This window comes from Parambassis ranga, chromosome 2 (genome assembly GCF_900634625.1).
Source record: "Parambassis ranga chromosome 2, fParRan2.1, whole genome shotgun sequence".
Classification (NCBI taxonomy): Eukaryota; Metazoa; Chordata; class Actinopteri; family Ambassidae; genus Parambassis; species Parambassis ranga.
The window spans coordinates 44,115,978-44,138,542 of NC_041023.1; the positions used below are offsets into that span (position 1 = coordinate 44,115,978).

The 22,565-nt window shown below is 45.2% G+C and overlaps 1 protein-coding gene across 7 annotated transcripts in view; it reads right to left on the minus strand.

Annotated features, from left to right (window-relative positions):
• Positions 1-22,565, minus strand: part of dmd (dystrophin) — a 94,450-nt gene that overhangs the window by 53,778 nt on the left and 18,107 nt on the right. For all 7 annotated transcript variants that reach the window (XM_028425662.1, XM_028425646.1, XM_028425637.1 and 4 more), the window contains exons 2-4: positions 4,426-4,487; positions 935-1,027; positions 71-151 (exon numbers count right to left, since the gene is read on the minus strand). In XM_028425662.1, coding sequence (XP_028281463.1) covers positions 71-151; positions 935-1,027; positions 4,426-4,487 — 236 coding nt within the window. The remainder of the gene's footprint in view (positions 1-70; positions 152-934; positions 1,028-4,425; positions 4,488-22,565) is intronic.

The window sequence follows — 22,565 nt, forward strand, 5'->3', positions numbered from 1 at the left end:
ACATCTTATATCACACCTGGATGAAAGGACCAGGTGTGTGTGTGTGTGTGTGTGTGTGTGTACTACTCACATTGTGCTTCTGCAAGATCTGCAGAGCACGGTTGACATTGTTGAGCGAGTGAACGTGTGTGAATCCTCTCTCCAACCTCACCTACACACACACACAGACAGACACACACAGAGCAGACACACACACACACACACAGAGACAGACACACACACACAGACACAGACACACACACACACAGAGCAGACAGAGATTACTGAGGCATAGACAGACCTTGCTCAGGGGCATCTCTGAGCGCTACAAATGGCCACATTACAATAAAAACGTGTGTGTATATGTGTGTGTGCGTGCTATTACAATAAGGAGATGGTATCAAACAAAAGGACGAAGGTGACAATATCTCTTTATGAGATAGAAACTGGAGGAGACAGACAAGGGAGAGAAGAGGAGAAGGAGCAGGAGATAAAGAGGAAGGGGAGAGAAAAAGCTGGAGGGGAAAAGAAAACTAGGAGGGAGAAGACTGCGGGCTACACTAGTGTGTGTGTGTTTGTGTTTCCTCTAAGTATTTGTATGCATGTTAAGTTGGTAAAACGCTGGAGACAAGGTGAGTGTAAATATTAGAAGCCCTGCCAGTGCCTGAATGATCATTAGGATCAACATTATAACCTTAATGAAGGCAGGATTTACTGCAGCGCTGCTGGATCACACAGCATTAACCTGCCAGCTCTCATAAGATGGTTCTGTTGCTCCTGACAACATGTGTAGCAGGCAGATTCATTCATCCTCGTTAATATCTCTTGATTACATGGGACAATGTGTCAGGCAATCTCAGGACATGTTTCACTTACGGTTCTTGAAATATCCCCATCAACCAATCCTTGGTATAATTCAAGAACCATTCCAGTGTAACTGTGTGTGTGTTTGTACCAGCTCATGCCCCGTCAGCCCCTCCAGCAGCTCCAGCAGGCGTCGTCCATCACACAGGTCGGCAAACAGATCCTCAACAGGTGGTTTTCCTGTCTAAAACACACACACACACACACAACGTAATTATGTCCCAAGAAAGCAGGAGTTAAATCTATGAAGTTGTCTTAACAACAATAAGGTGAATGTATGTGTTCCAAGGCCAGGTCTGCTTCAGCACAGCGGTCCGATGTATAGAGAGGCATCTCACAAAGTGAAGATAGCAGCTTATACCCATGAGGTTGTTCTTTATCAGTCTGACAAGTAAAAGGATTACAAGCTAGCAGCTGCTTCACAGCAGAACACGCTGCAGGCTGGGCGTCTTCGCCGAGCCTTCATGGAGAGGCGGGAAAAACGAAGCTGGTGCACAATTATTTTTATTTAGTGGTATTTGTAGAAAAGGGGGGAACTGATGGCGGTGGATACAATAACCTCGCCCAGCATGTGACCAGAATGCCAAACACACAGCTGACTCATTTCTCATGTGAGTGTGTGAGTCCACATACACAGAGGTGACCCTGTCATTCGGTGCCCTCTACACTAACTGCTCACCTATAAACACCATTGTCGGGTCTGAATAACATAAGGTTCAGAGTGAGGATATTAGCAGACAAGAAAAATTCAAACATTTATATACTGAGGAGGGAAAACTTTATGGGAGGAAACACTTTAATTGAAATCTGTATAAACGTCTTGGGCTCCGTCCCCCATGTCAGACACAGCCCCACCCACGAGCTATGAAAACAAATCAAAAGTGGGGTTGTTTTAAGGTGTCAGCCTCTGTAATTGAATTTTCTAGCAGGTCCTCCCGGGTGACTCACCTCCAAAAAATCCCCACAGAGAGGGGGGGGGGGGGGGGGGTGACACCAAAGATCTGAGGACAGGAGACAGTAAAGGGAAAACAACCCCCACATCTAAAAGCAGTTCAGATAACACAGACACACTTAACGGTTGTGTCTCCTGAAACATCAGCTGTCAGCTGAACACTCATTGTTTTAGCTCAATAAGGCCCCGTTCACATTGGAGAAAGTCAAACCAGATAGTAGGATAGAATCCAGATCGCCTTTAAACTGGATACATTCAGACTTATTTTCAAATCTGGCTATCACACACGTGTGTCCGTGCTCAATCTGGCTTAATCCGGCTTGTTTGTTGTCCTCCAGACCACTAGGTGGCGCCTAGTAATATACAGAGTGAGCACATGCGTTGTGCGCTTTTTTATCTCCTGTGTCGCTTGTTCTTTTGTGTTCAGTTCATAAAGCAGTTTATTCCTTTGTAGCCCTGTGGAAAATAAACTCGGGGCAAAGCTGTCGTAGTTCGACGGTTGTTCACATGCGGCTTTTGTACGCAACCCGGACATTGTCCCCGTGAATCTGGAAGTATGACAGCGCTAGCAGAATTCACTAGCCACATTTGCGTTCAGACGTGAGCCACATTTGAGCCAATCCAGCTAGATCCACCTGCAAGAGCTGGACCGAGATCTATCCGGATTCGGACTCAGAAAAAAAGCTATCCGGATATATCCAGATACGGCCCGAATCCCGCTCTAGCTGGATTGATTTCCCCAGTGTGAACGGGGTCTAAGAGTGTGACTGCTTTGTTATCTGGTGACAGTCCCAGGTGGCAACAGTTATTCCCCGTTCACACTGGGGAAAAAAATGTGGCGTAAGCAGGATTCGGCCGCATCCAGATCAATCCAGATGTGTTTTTTTCTGAGTGTGAACACCTCGAATCCAGCTGTATCCAGTTTGATTTCAATCTGGCTAGATCCACCCACGAGAGGTGTGAACGCAAATGTGGCGAGCGAATCCGGCTAGCGACAGTTTCCGGGGTGCGACATGGGACAAAAAACCGCATGACGCATGCGCACACGCGGTCCTACCGCGGCGTAAACGGACTCTGTATATTACGAGGCGCCACCTAGTGGTTTGGAGGACAGCAAACATGCTGGATGAAGCCGGATTGAGTGCGGACACAAGTGTGTGCTAGCCAGATTTGAAAATAGGTGTGAACGCATCCAGCTTAAAGGCTGTCTGGGCTCAATCCTACTCTAGCTGGAATGACTTTCTCCAGTGTGAACGGGGCCTTAGTCACCATGGCACTCTACTATCAGAAATCCAAACAGAACCCCCAAAACCATCACAAGGAGGAGACTTCTCTGGGAGCCATCGTAACTTATGGAGATATATATAGACGTGTCAGCTTCAATACAAATAGCAGCATAAATTACAGATGACATGTAGCTGCGTACCAGCTGTGGTTGGTAAACAAGGAAAAAAACTGCCTCCTGCCCTGGTGACAGATCTGTGTCCTGAAGTGTCTCTTTTTATGGTTTGCTGAGTAGCAAATCACACTAAAAATCAGACACCGTGCTGCTTCACTGCCGGCTATCCACTGCTGCCATCCACCCTCACTTCACTCCTCCCTGAAACCTTTATTTTCTCACTAATTTTCTCCTTCCCTGTCTGCTTTCATTCCCTCTTTCTCCTGCAGTAATCTCACTTTGTCCCATCTGCTGTCTCACTACTCTTACTCTCCTGAGGCTTGTGACTTTGTGTGACTCATCTGTCTAGAATGGGGGGTACTCATTACGTTTTCTCTCCCTGACTTTTTATCTATCCATCTCTGTGCCACCCACCTGCTCTGATTCCTGCACTTTTAAGTCATGAGAAGGAGATTCCTGTCTGTCCTTCAGGGGCTTAGATCAGACCGTTTCAATAGCTTTACTCGCACTCACACACGCCCAAATGAGTACCGGCACGCTTGCTTAAGCCTCCGTCTCCGTGGCAACGGCACACCTCTTTACCACCCTTGTAATCAACTTTGAAAAACAAAAATAGAAATGATGCGTCGGCACACGCACACATGCAGGCCGCAAACAAATAAAGAGCAGAGGAATTTAATTCGATTTAAAGTGCAACGATCAATAAACAATACCAAAAAAACAGATGGGAGCATTTCAGGAAAATAAAAACAACAATCTGTGTTTTTCTTAAAAGCATGTACAATCACAGCAGAAAGGAGAATCCTGCCCTCAGGTTTTCCGTCTTTATCCCGGCTTTACCGACCCGACTGAGCGAGAGAGAGTGGACGTGGTGGGAATAACCTTTGTGTGTTTGTGAGTGTCGGAGCCGCAAAAAGGAAATGCCTGTAAAATTGTCTGTGACTTCTGAGGGACCAACAGAAAAATCACCCCAGATGAAAGGAAGGAGGAAGATGCTGTCGGCATTAGAAACAACAACAAGTCCTGAAAGCGGGAGGAGGACATGAATAAAAACAAAACCGCTGACGGAGAGGAGAAGGATGAGGACGATGTAGGTGGCTTTAGATGAAAATGGCGTTTTAAAATCTTACAAGTTACAGCGACACATCGATGCATCTGATGCAAGGAAATGTTGAGCATTTTTTTAAAAAACAAGCAAAATGTTGTCCGGGAAGCTGGACAGCCGTCTTACCTTAGCTAACTGTGAGTTTACCCATTTTGTGAACGTCTTCTTCTGAACGTCTTCTCTTTCATCTGCAAGAGAAAAAAAAACATACGCAATCAGAAAAAAAGAAGATGCTGTACACATTTCTGTGCTTTGATGAGGCAATCAGAGAGCACGGGCCATGTCAGATGTGTGGTTGCTGTTTTGAAAAGAACATGAAAAGAACAGACACACACACACTTCTGTAAATAATACAGCAGAGGACCATCGGTGTAAGTGGTCGACAGCCAGAACTGCCTCAAAAAAGGTGAGTAATCACTGAGACGGGGCCTGTCTGAGGACATTTACGTTGCAGACACGGGGTTAAACAGGATGAAATAGTTGATTGACACAATGCTAAGCTAAGCTAACTAGCCACAAAAGGAAAGAAGAGGAGAGAGGAGCCTTGGACTTTGTATTTAAAATCAGAAAACAGTCCCTCTCTCTCTCTCTCTCTCTCTCTCCTAAACACACAGACAAATGTAAGTGGTGCTTAGCATGATAAGAGGCTCTTCTAATCTTGCTCCGGGCTAATTGCATCCTCATCATATCAATCAGCGTGCCACTTAGAGGCCTTCACCGCCCGGCTGTCACGGTCACAAGACAAACTGGAGTCAGGACAGAACAGCTTCCACTTGTTGCTCTCGCCGGTCGACCTCTTTCCTACTATAAACCATTAAAAACAAATTCTGCTGTGACCTAGAAGATCTTTTTTTGGGCCGGGTGCAGCTTCACACACACACATTCTCTCTCTCAGTAGGTTACCATCCCTGACCTTATCCTATGAGGGTAATGATGAAGATTTTTTATTCATGTGCAGTAACATTACCCAGCTATCAGCGGGGAAAAATAAAGCATTTTATGAATCTTTCTCACAGGCCTTCCGCTTCCGTGATCCTCCATCTGAAATGTCAACGTTCTCAAACAAAAGGGAACAAGCATAGAAAAGCAGCCCAGCCTTCACAGCTCCGACAGCAGAGCATTTTTCACTTTAATTGCTTTTCAAAAGGCCCAAGGTTGCAGATTTCCTCCTCAACTAACTGAAGTGCAAATGGAGTTAAAAAGTTGTTGTGGAGGTGTTGATAAGCAGTGAGGCCTGCTGTGACACACGCTGACAATACAAGTGACGACATAATGACTCATAATAATAACGCCTCTGCCCCCCCCCACCCCCAGTCTGATTTGACTGGAAATGGGGTCACTTCCCATTACTACAGATAATAAATTATGCTCTCATCCTGAAACAGAACATCAGGTTAAATATTATAGCAGCCAAGTTAATGGTACTCCTTCAGTGTGTGTGTGTGTGTGTGTGTGTCAATGTGCATGTTGACACCGGCCAGGCATTGACTAATGGAGCTGATAATGAAACTTCTCCTTTAATTAAAAGGTCCCACGTTGAACAGTGCACTGTGAGACGGCGACCACACACACACACTGAGGTATCCGCATACACACACAAACACCCCACACTGTGAAATAATGCTGGGCTGAGCGGTGAAGCATGAATGAAATAGAGGCATGTAGCAAACAATCTCATCTAAAGCAGGTAATCCATCCACATCTGTGTACAGTGTGTGAATCCGTGTCACCGCGTGCTCCATCTTGATTCGCTTCTCTCTGCATTAATGCCTCAATGAATACACTTTCAGATGTGGTATTGTAGTGTGTGTGTGTGTGTGTGCAGGACTGTTTTATCTCCTCAGGCCAGATATCAACCATGGCAAAATCATTTAAATCATATCTGAGCCTGTTTCATATGAAAAATTAGAAAGCTGATTATTAAACCTCGGAGCCACAAGCAGTTTCTGGCTGTTTTTTCTAGTATTTCATGCTTAAATATGTGCATTTTTCCACAGTAGCAGCCACATACTTGCTGAGTTTTTGTCATGTGACTGCTGCTCACTAATACCCCGTTCACACTGGGGAAAAAAATGTGGCTTAAGCAGGATTCGGCCGCATCCAGATCAATCCAGATGTGTTTTTTTCGGAGTGTGAACACCTCGAATCCGGCTGTATCCAGTTTGATTTCAAATTTGAGCCAATCCGGCTAGATCCACCTCTCGTGGGTGGATCTAGCCGGATTGGCTCAAATGTGGCTCAGGTGTGAACGCAAATGTGGTGAGCGAATCCGGCTAGCGACATGCTACTTCCGGTTAGCGACGTGCTACTTCCGGTTCACAGGGCGCGACACGGGACAAAAAAATGCATGACGCATGCGCACACGCGGTCCTACCGCGGCCTGAACGGACTCTGTATATTATGAGGCGCCACCTAGTGGTTTGGAGGACAGCAAACATGCTGGATGAAGCCGGATTGAGTGCGGACACAAGTGTGTGCTAGCCAGATTTGAAAATAGGTGTGAACGCATCCAGCTTAAAGGCTGTCTGGGCTCAATCCTACTCTAGTTGGAATGACTTTCTCCAGTGTGAACGGGGCCTAAGAGTCAATCATGGCTTCCTAGTTGCACTGTGGAGTGCAGGTTTTTTTGTTGGAGCAAACACTTCTTTCTGGTGATTTTCTGTTTTGACATGTAGTATAAAGTGTGCTGTCAGGCAAACTTGAGTGAGCCTGTGAGAATTAGGGAGCAGTCAGAAACTGAGGCAGGATCAATAGTCCATTTAAACTGTTGTTCTGCTAGTGACATGCACACAGTCCCATGCATCTCATTAAAGAGAGTCTAACATTAATGGCTGCATCTTATTTTGAAAGAGGAGACACGAAGAAAAAGCAAGAGCTGGGGAAGATAAGAAAACTCCACATCCCTTATAAATAGAAAATGCATTCCGAGTCAAGAGAAGGAGCAGAAATGTGCTGACTGAATGAGGCTAAGTGCCTCGGACAGCTCCGGGACCAGCACTCTGGACAGCAGAGAAACAGCTGGGTAAGACCTCTCTCCTGGATGATAGATTTGTAATGGTGGTTCAGGAATTATAAAAAAAAAACAAAAAAAAACTGTTCTCTGTTCACCCGGAGGAGAACTACTGCTGCTGTGCTGTTAACTAGATGGTCCTGCAGCACACCTAACATCTGCCAAAACCTCAGCACTTGACAAACAAGAAAAGGCCACTGAAGGAACACCAGAGGAGGCAGCATCAAAGCAGCAGTCGGGCTAATAACGCTAGGTGAGAGGGCAAGATGTGATCCTGCTGCATGGGGTGTTTCTTCCCCAGCTAATGAAGGCACAATAATACTGCAAGGTTGTTTTGATCCACTTTGAAACCAGCTGGAGTCCAGCGGCAGTAACTACAGAGGCCTGGGAAACAAAGACCAGACGTGAAAACGTCTGAAATATTGATGCAGATTTTTATCTGACCATAAATAGCTCAGGAGAAAGTACGGTTTAGTCTGCAGGGGGAAAAGGTTCTCAGGCCCTCCGTCAGGGAAACAATCTATTAAAAGCAAAATAAAAAGCTGTATGTTCCTTTTACCAGAGGATGAAAAGCGACCTGTAAAATGCTTTCCAAAGCAAAGAAGCGATGATTTGAGGTTCAGCATGGGCTGCATGTTTGTCCTTATTCAAGCCCTTTCAAGGGTGGAAAAATGTTCCTTTTACATATCAACAGCAACAATAAATGAGCCTGTGCATCAAACGTAATCGTCTCTGTCACGCTTCGGATCGAATCTCTGATGCCTGATGGCCCTCTGGAAGACGTTTCATCGCACTAACCGCCTCACACTGCTGCTGTGGAGTTTCCCAGCCGCAGTGGAACTGCTGTAGGTAAGTGTAACCGGTGTTTAAGCCACAGCAGCAACACGCTTTTCTTGTTGAACTCCAGCAGAGACAAAAGAAATTAGTTCCCCTGAGAGAGAACACACACACACACACACACATGCACACAAATGTGTGTGATTCAGGCAGTATGGTTTGTAAGGAGCCCTGAAACTATCAAAGCATGGCCTACTTATTGTCTGCCGTGTCCCTGCTCGCGTTCACCTGCTGAGACGCCGGCGGCCGGAGACTTCCATGCTGTGAAGTTGGACAATTTAACTATGGAGAGTCTCCTCTCTCATAAAACTGCAGTTTTTGGCACTTTGAAAGATCACGTTTGTTTAGAACGACAAACAAAGAGACTCTCTAATTTAAACTTCCACCACATGTGTGAGTATACTCCAGCTGAGTAGACCTGACTTAAAACTCCTCATATAAGCTGTAATCTCAGCATGCAAATGAATTTGACATCACACAAGGGGTGATGTCTCTTTATCAGCCTGCAGAAGCTGCCGTGTTACACTAGCTACAACAATCTGCCTTATTAAATCTCCTTCTGTGTAATATCCTAAGTTATTTAATTCCAGCTTTCCCTCAGCAGAAGAGCTGAGATCGCACTCAAATGAAATGATAATTAACTGAGTCTTGACGTGAAATGTCATTTATATGTCACATATCTCTCTGCCTGGTGGTTATGCAGAACCTGCACTTATGATCCTAAAATGCATTTCTAATAGACTTGCACTGGGTGTGATGGATGGATACATTCATAGCAAGTGTCTGATCCATCATCGGCGTCACTGTCCTGATGGAGCTCAGTGAAAGTGTAAGCAAAGAGGAGAACAAACAAGAGATCCGTCATTTGGCGTTGGCCTGGCGCAACAGCCATGTTTGTCACTGTTTTGGCCTCGGCTGCCTAGCAACGGTCACGGCTATTAGCCACCGAAGGAATATGAGACCAAATCCAATCAGATCAGGTCATTACTGAGAAATGAGACAGAGAGGAAGTGATGGAGAGAGGGAGATAGAGAGAGAGAGAAGTGCGACCAGCTGAAGAGAGGAGGAGGAGGAAGGAGGAGGAAGAGGAGGAGATAGTGACAGGCAAGAGAATGAAGAGAAGTGACAACAGCAGAGAGGAAGATGATGAGATGAACGACGCACGGATGACAAGCTTATGTCAGCCTCAATGTCAATTAGCAGCAGGAAGCACGAGCACACACACACACAGTCACAATAATGTCAACACATGTGTTACTGCAACACACACTGTAATTTCTCCAGAGAGTGGTAATAGCCACTCCAAAGATCCACAGACAGAGTGTGACACTGGCCTTTTCTTTCCTCAGCTAGAGAAGCACAGATGGGGCAGAACCACTACTGCTACACACACACTTTGTGTGTAAGTGTGTGTGTGTGTGCAGCTGCCTTGGGAAAAAATACATTTATAGGCTCCAAAATGTAGAGCTGATACCCATCATCTGCAGCCAGACAGCAGGCGGGGAGAAGAAAAAGTAAGAAAAATGGCAGAAAAAAACACAGACATCACACTTTTACAGGAAAATACAAACTTAGCAGATGGCAGTCAATCCTCGATGAGGTGTTAAACACTAATTAATAGTGTCCCAGTAGCTGGGAATGAGGACAGAAACATGTATACATGCACTGGCAGCCATTCACTTCCCCTGTCACACACACACACACACACACATTCCTAGAAGCATGCGGTGCAGTGTGAGTAAAGCTATAAAGAGTGTGTGAGAAAAGGGTGAGATGTCTGACTGTGTGTGAGTGTGAGTCGCCTGCAAGCAAAGAAATGTGACTCAAGGAGCAGCAATATTTGATTTTTCCTGACATTTCTGCAGGAATGTTGAAGTCAACACATTAGCTCACGCACAGCGGGAGAGCGAGGAAACTGAAAGAAGCCGCTGCACCTGCTCAAGCTGCACACCTCCTCCTCATGTTTTTAAACACCTGTCCATGTATAAAACCACCTAAAACCCTTGCTGCATGTGTATGTGTGTGTGTGTGTGTGTGTGTGTGTGTGTGTGACACAGCTAACACCTGTTCCAGATTAACCTAGTGTGCTCCTTTGCCAGGTAAGGATTAACTGTGCTACACACACACACAGATTAAACACACACACACACACACACACAGGATAGGGAAGGTCTGCAGAGGCAGACATGAGAAAGCAAGACAAATCACAAAGCCTGTCAGCGTCGGTTCTCTTTCACCCATCTCCTTCTCATACCAATTTATGTCTATTCTTGTAATTACATAAAATAAAGTCATCTTTCCTCCCTGCAGAGATCCCTCGCGGGGCTTTCTCTCTGCCCTGCCTCTTTATTTTGGTCTATTCAAAACAGAAAGGAAGTCGTGGATGAACAAACGTCAGATTTTTTAGGACAAAACAATACTTTTCATTCAAATTCAGGACGTATGAAAAGTTCTATTCCACCTCCAGGTTTGTCTCAGCTGCTGCCGCGTCTGCCAGTCCAGCAGTCTATTCACGCTTTCTTTCAATCTCTCTCCTCTGTCATCTCCAAAGCACCGCAGAGTGGCTCTCAGTATTTTCTCTTCCCTGTAATTGGAAAAAAATGATCAAATCTGCTTTGGATGGGGATTACTGGTACCGGCACCAGATTTCAGACACATATCTGAGAAGATGTTATATCAGAAAATTGCCCCAAAAACCTGATATGAGCATGGCGGAATGACCTGTTTATGGTTGTACAGACATTGTAGGAGAACACTGACAGCCTGTGCTGTTTAAACATGCACAATACATAACCTCTAACTCAGACTACAGAGTTTCTGTCCATCATTTTTTTTTTTTTTTTTTTGATCCTGCCTGGCTGACTCGCTTGTTACCAGCTGTCAAACATTCAGCGTCTTAATAATAAGATTCTTTATGATTTACGTCATCTTAGCTGTGATATATCACCCTCTCCTTACAGCCGTGATCGTGCTGTTTCCATGACTTTATGTAGCAGCACACAACGAGCCCTCAGTCACTGTGACACAAGTGGGAAAGAAAATCCCAAATAGCAGCATGGGGTCCAGAGAGCTACAGTAATACCCCGTTCACACTGGAGAAAGTCATTCCAGCTAGAGTAGGATTGAGCCCAGACAGCCTTTAAGCTGGATGCGTTCAGACCTATTTTCAAATCTGGCTAGCACACACTTGTGTCCGCACTCAATCCGGCTTCATCCAGCGTGTTTGCTGTTCTCCAAACCACTAGATGGCGCCTCGTAATATGGCTAATAATGTGGCTAGCCGGATTCGCTAGCACAGCATTTGCGTTCACACCTGAGCCACATTTGAGCCAATCCGGATAGATCCACCTCTCGATTCAACTCGGAAAAAAAAAAAAAAATGTGGCTTAAGCAGGATTTGGCCGCATTCAGATCAATCCAGATGTGTTTTTTCTGAGTGTGAACACCTCCAATCCGGCTGTATCCAGTTTGATTTCAATCCTGAGCCACATTTGAGCCAATCCGGCTAGATCCACCTCTCGTGGGTGGCTCAGGTGTGAACGCAAATGTGGCGAGCCGAATTCCGGTTAGCGACATGCCACTTCCGGTTAGTGATGTGCTACTTCCGGTTCACGGGGCGCGACATTATTATTTTTTTTTAAAGTTACATAATCTCACTTTTAACATGACAACAACGAAACGCAGAGCCAGGTAGAGACTGTCAAACTGCATTTACAATGCCCATGGAAAGGCTATAAATGCCTCCTGCTGTGTTGTCTGGAGGAGGAGTGAGGGAAATTGTCATAGAAAACGACTGCCGTGTCTTTCACTGGTGTGTGTGTGTGTATATAAGACTCAGAAAAAGTGACAGGTGCAATTTGATTTCTACAGTGTAAAAGCACAGCTGCTCAATCCTGACGAACACGGATCGATACGGGGAAATCTGTTCATGTCGCATCACACAACACCCATTTAAAGACAGAAATGTAGCTCTTAGCATAAGTTCAATCAGGAAGACTCTGTTTCCCATCATTCACCATTTATCCCTATCCACTTCCTAATCTCTCTCCTTCTATCCCTCACTCCTCTGCTCCCCCTCTCTTCCGCTCTCTTAGTCGGGTGCTTAATAGAAAGCACCTCCCTCACCAATCAGCTGTCGCTTTCGGTCCCTCTCCTGACCAATCACAGCTTAGCACGAAATTTAAATGTCTCCATCTCCTCTCCAGCTGTCTTCTGATCGAACCCGGCAACCCTCCTCCACCCCAAGCACCACCAGATCCACGCCAGGTCAGGCCTCCTATCTCCTGCCCTCCAGCTCTCCACCACCACCAGGTCTAGACCCCGGGGGGATCTTCTGATCCAGCAGCCTCTCCTCTTGTGTTTTTCCCCCTTTTCGGATGTGGTCTTCACAACGGGGTCTAGGACGCCAATGCACATTCAAACTTTGTACTTAATAAATATTTCTCATTCAGTTCGCTGAGTCTCTCATGATTGAAACGGAGTTGTGAGCGGATCCGCTGTCGTACATGTGCGTCTTAAATAAGGCTCAGCTTCTGATTACTGCGCTCGTGTTGTAAACAAGGGCAGGCTGCCATGTTTCACACTATCGGCTCCTGGAAGCTTTGCAGCCACTCAACGGGCCGTGCAAACACACACAATCCAAGAACATGTCTGATGTGGTTTTAAAGAGATTTTTTTTTAACTGTACGAGCCGCAGGATAAAGAGGAAACATTTACTGCTGAACAAACTTGCTCCTAATAATTTGCTGCCAGACTTGACTGTTCAAATGACCTGCTGACTGCTCTGCAGCTGTGTACAATGATAAGCACAAATATCAGCTAACTCTTGTCTTTGCTGTAAAGGCCACTGAGGCCTCTTGGATTTCAGCTGAGCTTATACTATGTCACACCACAGCCTGGTAGAAGTGCAATTAGGAACAAATTTCTAAGCTACAATTTGCTAAAACAGCAAAAACAATGTAAGCATATCATTCCAACAGTGTGTGTGTGTGTTATACTTTGTGCATGTGTGCAGTTATAATCTGCTTATTCCCTCGGGGTGACTGTAGCACAGCTCTTAAATCTGTTTCTGTACCACTCGAGCATCTGTGTTCTTCCGTGTGTTTGCTGTGAGCCAAATACAGACGATGTCAAGGTACAGCTGGCAGTAATACATCACCCAACATACGGGGGGGTTTGAGTATGCAAACAAATATGCACACGCTCTCATCTTCCTCTCCTCCTGTCTTCCTCTTTGAAAATTCTCCTCCCCTTAAACTTCTTCCCTTTCTCTTGCCTCGTCCTCCTGCTAGCCGCTCCCTGAAGAGATTAGCCAAAAGACCAATTTGCTTCCTGATTTTCATTTCTCTACTCCCTAATTGGCTTGAGGGGATCTGAGGGGATTTGGGTAGGGGGCGGAGCTGGAGACAAAGCAGACTCCCCTCTTGTTTCCCTTAACTCAAATTATAGCAAAGAAGTGACTTAATAAAGCCTCCAATCTGTAGCTGCAGCATGATGCCCTGTCACCCCATTACTGGCTTTGTTTACACTTTGCTTTATTGGATTTAAGACTTCTGACCCCAGGGGAAGTGGAAAAAAAAAGCCAAAGATGTTATGTTTTTAACACACTTCTATGAAATTCGGTGTACAGGCCTGTGGCCAAGGAACAATTGATTCGATTTAGGGAGCTCAAATAGGTTTGGAGGGGAAGGGAATCAATTTTACTTTAAAATTGAAGAGGAGGGTATGAAACTGTCTTCATCCTGGAGGGTAAAAGCACTTTAACAAACCATCTAGAGGAACTTTCTGCATCGCTGCTTCTCTAGAGTCTTCGATCCGGTGCAGAGACAGCTGTCATTAAGTTTGTTGATTTTCAACAATGTAAAAAAAACGTGGTACATTCAGGGCTACTTATAAGAGCAGAAGACAGCGCAGGAGGCATAAGAAGGAGGAAGAGGACGCCGCAGCTGAGAGTCAGAGCTACACGTGGACGAGAGAAGTGCTGAACGCAAATAATACGATCCACAAAGGAAAACACATCCAGCAGCCAGCAGGCTGAAACAGCTGTGACAGTGAGTCTTCATTCATGCGCTCCCTTCACTGTCACATCACTCCATGAGTGACTACGTTGCTTTAGTGGCCCCGGCAGGAACAGAAGTGGCCCTGGGCACTCTGCTATGCTCTACATATGGAGTGGAGTTAAACCACCGCCTCCCATTCTTCCTCTTATTAGGCCCCGTTCACACTGGAGAAAGTCATTCCAACTAGAGTAGGATTGAGCCCAGACAGCCTTTAAGCTGGATGCGTTCACACCTATTTTTAAATCTGGCTAGCACACACTTGTGTCCGCACTCAATCCGGCTTCATCAAGCATGTTTTTTGTCCTCCAAACCACTAGGTGGCGCCTCGTAATATACAGAGTCCATTCACGCCGCGGTAGGACCACGTGTGCGCATGCACCATGCGGTTTTTGTGTCCCGTGTCGCGCCCCGTGAACCGGAAGTAGCACATCGCTAACCGGAAGTATCCAGCTAGATCCACCCACGAGAGGTGGATCTAGCCGGATTGGCTCAAATGTGGCTCAGGTGTGAACACAAATGTGGCGAGCGAATCCGGCTAGCGACATGCTACTTCCGGTTAGAGATGTGCTACTTCCGGTTCACGGGGCGCGACACGGGACAAAAAAACGCATGACGCATGCACACACACGGTCCTACCGCGGCCTGAACAGATTCTGTATATTACGAGGCGCCACCTAGTGGTTTGGAGGAAAGCAAACATCCTGGATGAAGCCGGATTGAGTGCGGACACAAGTGTGTGCTAACCAGATTTGAAAATAGGTCTGAAAACTCTGGGCTCAATCCTACTCTAGCTGGAATGACTTTCTCCAGTGTGAACGGGGCCTCAGAATAAACACATCTGGATTGATCAGGATGCGGCCGAATCCTGCTTAAGCCACATTTTTTCCCCCAGTGTGAACGGGGTATTACATCCATCTCTGTATTTCATTTCATTTTTTTTTCCCTCCAACAAATAGCCATGTCAGTGGTCGAGTCAAGGGGGCGACGCTGACATTTTGTTGCTCTCTTAATCACATAATGTCGTTGAGAAGGAGCCTGTTTGAGGAGGCAGCGGGTGACTGATAGGCAAGCTCTCGCAGCGGCAGGAAATTACACCCGTGCAATGTCCTTTAACACCGTGAGCAGCTTTGTGCTTAGGAAGAACCAGGAATTAATCTTGCTTCCAACCTTCCTTTCTCTGAAATGCCAACATGCACTTTTTTTTCCCCTCTTTTTGGCTAATGGCTAATAGACTGACTGGCCCGCGGGGCAGAACTCTGCATTGATAGACTGCTGAGTGAGAGCGAGGTGAGGAGAATCAGGTGACTGTGCGATCTGCTTTTTACGAAGACACTTGAGACTACTTTTACTACAACTTTAAAGCAACGTTATTCGGGACGGGCAGCAGCAGCAAAGCCGAGTGAGAGACAGAAGATAAGCAGAGCTGTCATTTTAAGTAAAAGGATCGGTGAGTGACACGCCTGTCAGCAGGTCAAACCGTCACATCTCAGATCTGTCAAGAGTCTTTCAGAACCAAAAACTTTGACTGGTTGCAGTGATGGAACATAGTAACAAACCAGAACAACACAGTGAGAGAATGGAAATGCTAAAATACATTTTTGGGTCGATTTCTGTCCTCAGCACAACTAGGAAGAGAAGAGAAAGAGAGAAAGTCGGCTCATGTGTGACCAGCAGCCACATGACAAAAGAAGATTCTTCCCTTTTTTGTGTGTTTTCCTGCACACAGACGTGTGTGTGTGTAGCCATGATTGTGCTGTTTCCATAGAGGACTTTATATATCCAGAGCCCACAGTGACTACAATGAGGGGTCATGTGCACTAATAAGGCAAATTGTTGACCGGAACTAATCAAGATCCGCTCTGTAATTGGGACCATTTGTACTGATTAAAGTGACCTAAAAATAAAAAAACCCTCATCATAGTATCATTGACCTCCTGACCTCCTGAACTAACTCCCTCTGACATCGAGCAGCCTCAGCACCACTTTCAAGCTTTTTGCTTCTTCCTGCGTGTTGTTGTTGCTGCTGCCTGCACAAACTCACCTATACTGATTACAACAGCTGATCAATAGGCTGCTAGCTCCCGGTCACGCTTGTCAAGTCAATTTCCCACTAATGAATCCAGTTTTGACCACAATCCTGTTTGATGAACTATCTGAGGATGTTGTATTGTGCACTTACAGCATCATAGCTGTACTGCTAGAGAGGCAGAAAAAAAAACTCATGATGAAGCACTGCGAACTTTCCTGTGGAAAACATCCCATCCCATTTAAGATTCTTACAGCAACGCAGATCTAAAACATCAGCGGTCAACGTGTCAGAGGCAGTTGTGCCGTCAGCCTCTCAGAGCCTCTCCTTTCCAGATTAATCATTCTGAAGCCACATTCCACAGGCATGCAGGGAGAAATCCATCATTTAAGAACCTGCAGCCACGGGGTGTGTTGTAACGAACAAGACGGTGGAAAGACAGCCAACAAGATCGCTTCCCCTCGTCTGCCGCTGTTATTTATGGGCAAACGGCTCTCACAGATGGCGTTGTCCTCACAACATAATAAAATAGCATATTGATACGACTGTAGGAAGAATTCAATAACATAACGAGTACTGAGGAAAGAGCATTTCATCATGCACAGATGCTATTGGTTTAGTGGTTAATATTATGAATCTCCTCGCCAATTTAACCCTTTGAAACCCAGGACAGGAAGAAAAGTTAGGTTTAAAACCCGGTGTGTTTCCACAGACGCGCAGGACTTTATAAAACTCAGCAGTTTCACTCCATTCTTGCAACATATTGCCTGATGAAAAGTCCAAAAAAATCACTTTTTATTTCTTTCTTCCTCAGGCAGTCAGTGTGAGAAACATGCAGAGCATACTGCAGAAATCCACCTGAATGCAACATAATGACAATATTGAACTCCTGCACACAGCTCGTAGGAAGCTGTAGGTTTAATGGTTTCAATGCTGTACTAATTAGTGCAGTTACCCGTGGAAAAACTCTCACATGCACACAAACGGCTTTGTGTTAGGCTTGAACAAAAAAAAAAAAAAAACAACACACCCCTGCAATGAAATTACATTTGGAAGGTTTATGTTACAGCAGCGGTGCAAAACTGTGCGACGAGCGTTTCAGAAATAGCTGCGCACGCGGAGGTTCTCTCCAGGGACAAGGAGAGATGACAAGAGATGAACCTGCCAGTTGGCGAGCCTGGACAAAGACCAAAGTGCCTGGAAAAGCTGATCACAGCTTCCACGAGTGGAATACTGAGAGATCTTATATAGGAAGGTGTTGATGGAGTGTAGACGTACACACCCACATGCTCACAGTGTCCCTGTCACTCTCTTTCACTTTCTCTCCCCTGTGTCTCCTCCCACTTATTCTGCCTTACAAACAAAGACAAACACTCACTGCAGGGGTGTTTCCCAACGGGAAACTGGGTATTGAACCCTCTCTTTTTCTGTCTCACACACAAGGAGAGAACCTTGCCAACACACACACACACACACACATACTCTTTGCGGGGGCATTCTCCATTGGCTAACCTATGATTGAACTCTCCTCCAGCCTTCACTCGCTCTCTCTCTCTCTCTCTCTACACACACACACTCCTTCCATGACCTTATAATGATTTGCAGCACACAGACACATTCATGTGCACACACTTCAACAGCAAACACGCACAGACACACACACACACACAGTGCCTCTCTAAATTCCCACACTGGGTCAGTAATGATCTGCCAGGCGCTCCATGCTCTGAATCTTTTAACAGTCCACTCCTCCAGTCTCTATGGACCTCTGTGTGTGTGTGAGGGAGAGATGCTTATAATGACTTTTTAGATGCATGTTTTCCTCAGACTTGTTTGTTGTGTATAAATATGTGGGTATTAGGTTTTTACTATTAAGATTCATTCAGTCAGGAAATATAATCCCAAGGCTTCAATGTGACCACGTGTTGCTGCATTCACTCCACCTCTTTTTAGGATTATCCACGATGTCAGCAAGATGGTGACAGATAGAACATCGGAACATCTTCTCTGCAGGAAACAAAGGAGAGACCACAGACACCTCTCTGTTTGTTTACATATGCACACATGTGAGCGTTCCTGCTGCATTGGCATCTGTTTGTCGATCGTTATCTGGCGTGTGTGTGTGTCTCTGTGTTTGTACATGCAGAAATGCATTAGAGCGGTGCTGAGACAGCTCCACTGAGTCCCTGGACGTCTCTAAGGCCCCGTTCACACTGGAGAAAGTCATTCCAGCTAGAGTAGGATTGAGCCCAGACAGCCTTTAAGCTGGATGCGTTCAGACCTATTTTCAAATCTGGCTAGCACACACTTGTGTCCGCACTCAATCTGGCTTCATCCAGCATGTTCGCTGTCCTCCAAACCACTAGGTGGCGCCTTGTAATATACAGAGTCCGTTCACGCCGAGGTAGGACCGCGTGTGCGTCATACATTTTTTGTCCTGTGTCGCGCCCCGTGAACCGGAAGTAGCATGTCGCTAACCGGAAGTAGCATGTCGCTAGCTGGATTCGCTCGCCACATTTGCGTTCACACCTGAACCCATTTGAGCCGGCTAGATCCACCCATGAGAGGTGGATCTAGCCGGATTGAAATCAAACTGGATACAGCCGGATTCGAGGTGTTCACACTCAGAAAAAAAAACATCTGGATTGATCAGGATGAGGCCGAATCCTGCTTAAGCCACATTTTTTCCCCCAGTGTGAACTGGATATAAGTGGTTTTCTTTGAGAACCACAGCCTTCCAGCAAGACCTCTAATACAGATACAGGCAATCTGTGACAGGACAGAGATGCTCACACACAGACTAAGGGAACAATGCTAGGATCAGGAGCACATGTGTGATGTCTGTGAAGAAATCACTCTGCTACTTGTGTTTTCGATTTTTCTTCTACATGGCAAACACACAGCGCTGCCCCCTCATCCTCCTCCTCCTCCTCCTCACTCCCTCCTATATAGATCACTATCTCACAGCAGATTGGTCTGCCACAGGAAGAGACCCAGAATTCAAAGGACAGGAAATGAAGACGTGGTCCAGCCTATCAAGCTTCTAAGGACAGGATAAGAGGACAGGGGCGTGCACAGCCCTATCACTGTCTCCTGAGAATGTCATGTGACCAACAGGGCAGGGCAAGGCACAAACACATCCACAGGGCTCTGCAGCAATTTCACGTTCAGCCACAGAAACTGTGGAGGGTCTGGCTTCGCGGACGCTCTGCCATCAGCTCGATTGTCTTTTCTGATCATTAATTAATTTGTCAAGGGCTGCTGTGCCATTCTATTAAATTTATGTCATAAATCCTATAAATCACCCCAAAAATGCATCAAAAAGTCAAACTGAATCAATAACTGGAGGAAGAATAAGTGGAAGCCAGGACCTACGTTTTATATTAATAAACTCTCTGAATTCTTGTGATATTCTTCGAGCAGGAGAGGATCTGACCTTCCATGTTGTAGCTAGATGAGGAGAACGTAGACGCCAAATTTACCAGAAATAGCAGGAGTGGTGAGCAGAAGGGGAGGGATGACAGACATGGAGCTGACATGCGAGAATGAGAGGGAGGACGGGAGATGACAGCAGCACGATAAATAAATCAACTGATAGACATAAACAAGATGCACGCATCGATTTCCTCACACACCATTGAGTTTAGGACCAGTAGGACACAGCATGATAAGGCCATCTATTTACCAATGACCTGGCTGCGCAAACCCTCCAACAGCAGCCAAAAACATGATTACACACATGTGCTTCGTCCTCCCGTCGATGCCATAGATCAGCCTTTCCCTCCTCCAGGGCCCTTCATCTGCCTTGCTTTCCATTTGTACACACACACACAAAGCCAGCACGAGTCCAACCTGACTGAAATCACAACAAAGCTCTCTTGTCCTTGTCAATGAACAAGTGGTCACAAAATCAATACACAATCAGATTAAATTAAGAGGGATCTGTGTAATATGTGAACCACAATCCGACAGAGTGACAATCGCACCACCGAAATAATCCAATCACAATAGAAACTACTATGTGAGGCGGCCCAGACTAATCTCTGGAGAGCATCTGTTCGCAATGAGATTTTTGTTTCACGCCACTGAATCACGGCGAGACCAGCTCAATCTCAAACACAGCACAGGAAGGAAATAAGGACGGAGCAAGCTGGGGTAGAGATTGCATCTGTTTCTGGGTAAAGGGCATCATCATATTTACAGCATTACCGCTGTCATTCACACCACTTTCATACAGCTTTATTGCAATGGTTCCATGGATGGATCCTTTATTCTATTTTGTCAGCCTGACATTTAAAATCAGTTATTCAGCTCCCTGATCTGTGATCATCACGTCAGTGCAGGTGCGTCCTTGATTTGATTTTTTTAGCTTCTTGTAGCTTTTATGTTACTGGGATGGTTTAATCTCACTGCAGCATTAACCCTCGGGCGTCATTTTGTCCATTTGGGTAATTTTTGCCTCTTTACCTGGCCGCCATTTTATCTGTGTTGGTGCATATGGCACAATTTTTTTGTAACAAAGACTCTCTCTAGACACATTTTAGAATTCCAATTTAAATTTTTCAAATACATCACCAGAACATGGTGAAACAAATTTACTACCCTTTTGTATAATTCGTGGACTAAAATGTCCACTTCCAAAAAACTGCTATAAAAACTTAACAGGTTAATGTTTTTTTTCTGCTTTCGTCTGCATAAATATGTTAAACAACTTCAGCCCTGCTCAAAACTACCAAACATTAAATCATTTTATGGAATTTAACCCTTTAAATGCCAGTTTGATTACTTGATGTCACAGTAATTTCTTATGAAGAAAACTCAAAAAATGAGTTATTTTCCACAAAACAAAAGTTAGGTGGCTGAGGCATTATTTTTTAAATCTGTCATGGATATGTCAAAGATTAGCCAAAATATTGAGTTTGATGCATAATTAGTTTTTGTGTAGCAGCAGTTTAAAAATTTACTACCCTTTTGTGTCATTCGGGGACAAAAACGTCCACTTCCAAAAAACTGCTATAAAGACTTAACAGATTCATATTTTTTTCTGCTTTTTTCTGCATAAATATGTTAAACAACTTCAGCCCTGCTCAAAACTACCAAACATTAAATCATTTTGAGGAATTTAACCCCTTAATCTGTGTAATTTTTTTATAGCAGTTTTTTGGAAGTGGACGTTTTTGTCCACGAATGACACAAAAGGGTAGTAATTTAGAGTGACGCCTGAGGGTTAAGTTATGCACCTCTGAGGAAACATTGCTTCAAATGTTCGCATTTCTACAGCCTCTACAGCCCGGCGTGTTTTACCCACTCTAAAGCCTGCAGATCAGCCAAAAAAACTGGCTGAATTTCCGTCATGTGACTGCTCATAACATGTGGGTCAATCGTGGCTTCCTAGTGGTGATGAGAAGTTTTTTTTTTTACTGAATCTTGTTAGTGCGAACACCTCAGGAGGGACCTTTAAATACAGAACAGCTACTAATCCGACAATCAGCTTGCAGACTCCAACATCTGCTCTAATAAGGTTTAAGTTTTGCTTTTTAAACAGACGCTGCCTTCCAAATCAAACAGAGAGATTTACTGGAGGATTTCAAAGGGGTCTTGTTGATCCACACACTTACAACATATCTCTTGATGTAACCGTACCTATTACCTGGTGTCATCTTATCACAGAGCAGTGATCGCCAATCTCCATTCTTTCTGAATTGAAAAGAGTGGCTAAAAAAAGACGCCTGTCAGCTCTGTGGCTGGACTGTGTGTGTGTGTAGAGAGAGGGAGAGAGAGCAGGAAAGAGGAAGGAAGTAAGTCATCCTCCCCATGGGTCTCCAAGGGATTGCAAGGCAATTTGGGCAGCCTGTGACAGCACAGATTTGAAGTTTTATATCTATCCATTGCACGTCCCTCTTTTCTCCGCCACCCTTCACCACGTTTCTGGATACACTTTGATAAACTTTGCTTTTAGAGCACTTTGTTCAACACAGACTACCATTCACCCCAACATCGCCTCTTTTTTGTCCCATCATTCCTTTCCCCTGTTTTTATCTCGGCCTGTCCCTCTGAGGGTCCATCTCTATCTGTCTGCTGCACACACACACACACACAGACACACACACACACATTCATACACTTAAAAATTCAGTCCACAGTCCTCCACTTACAGACACAAAGGAGCACTGCGAGTGCTGGCCGGGGGGCTAAAAGCGTCCTCTTTGATAGGAAAAGCAATATGGATGGTGCTGAGTGATGCTACTTTTGTGCTGCACACACACAGCACAAATACTGATACACACACACACACAGGTGTGTAAAAATGTTGGCAAATATTAACCAAAAAGTG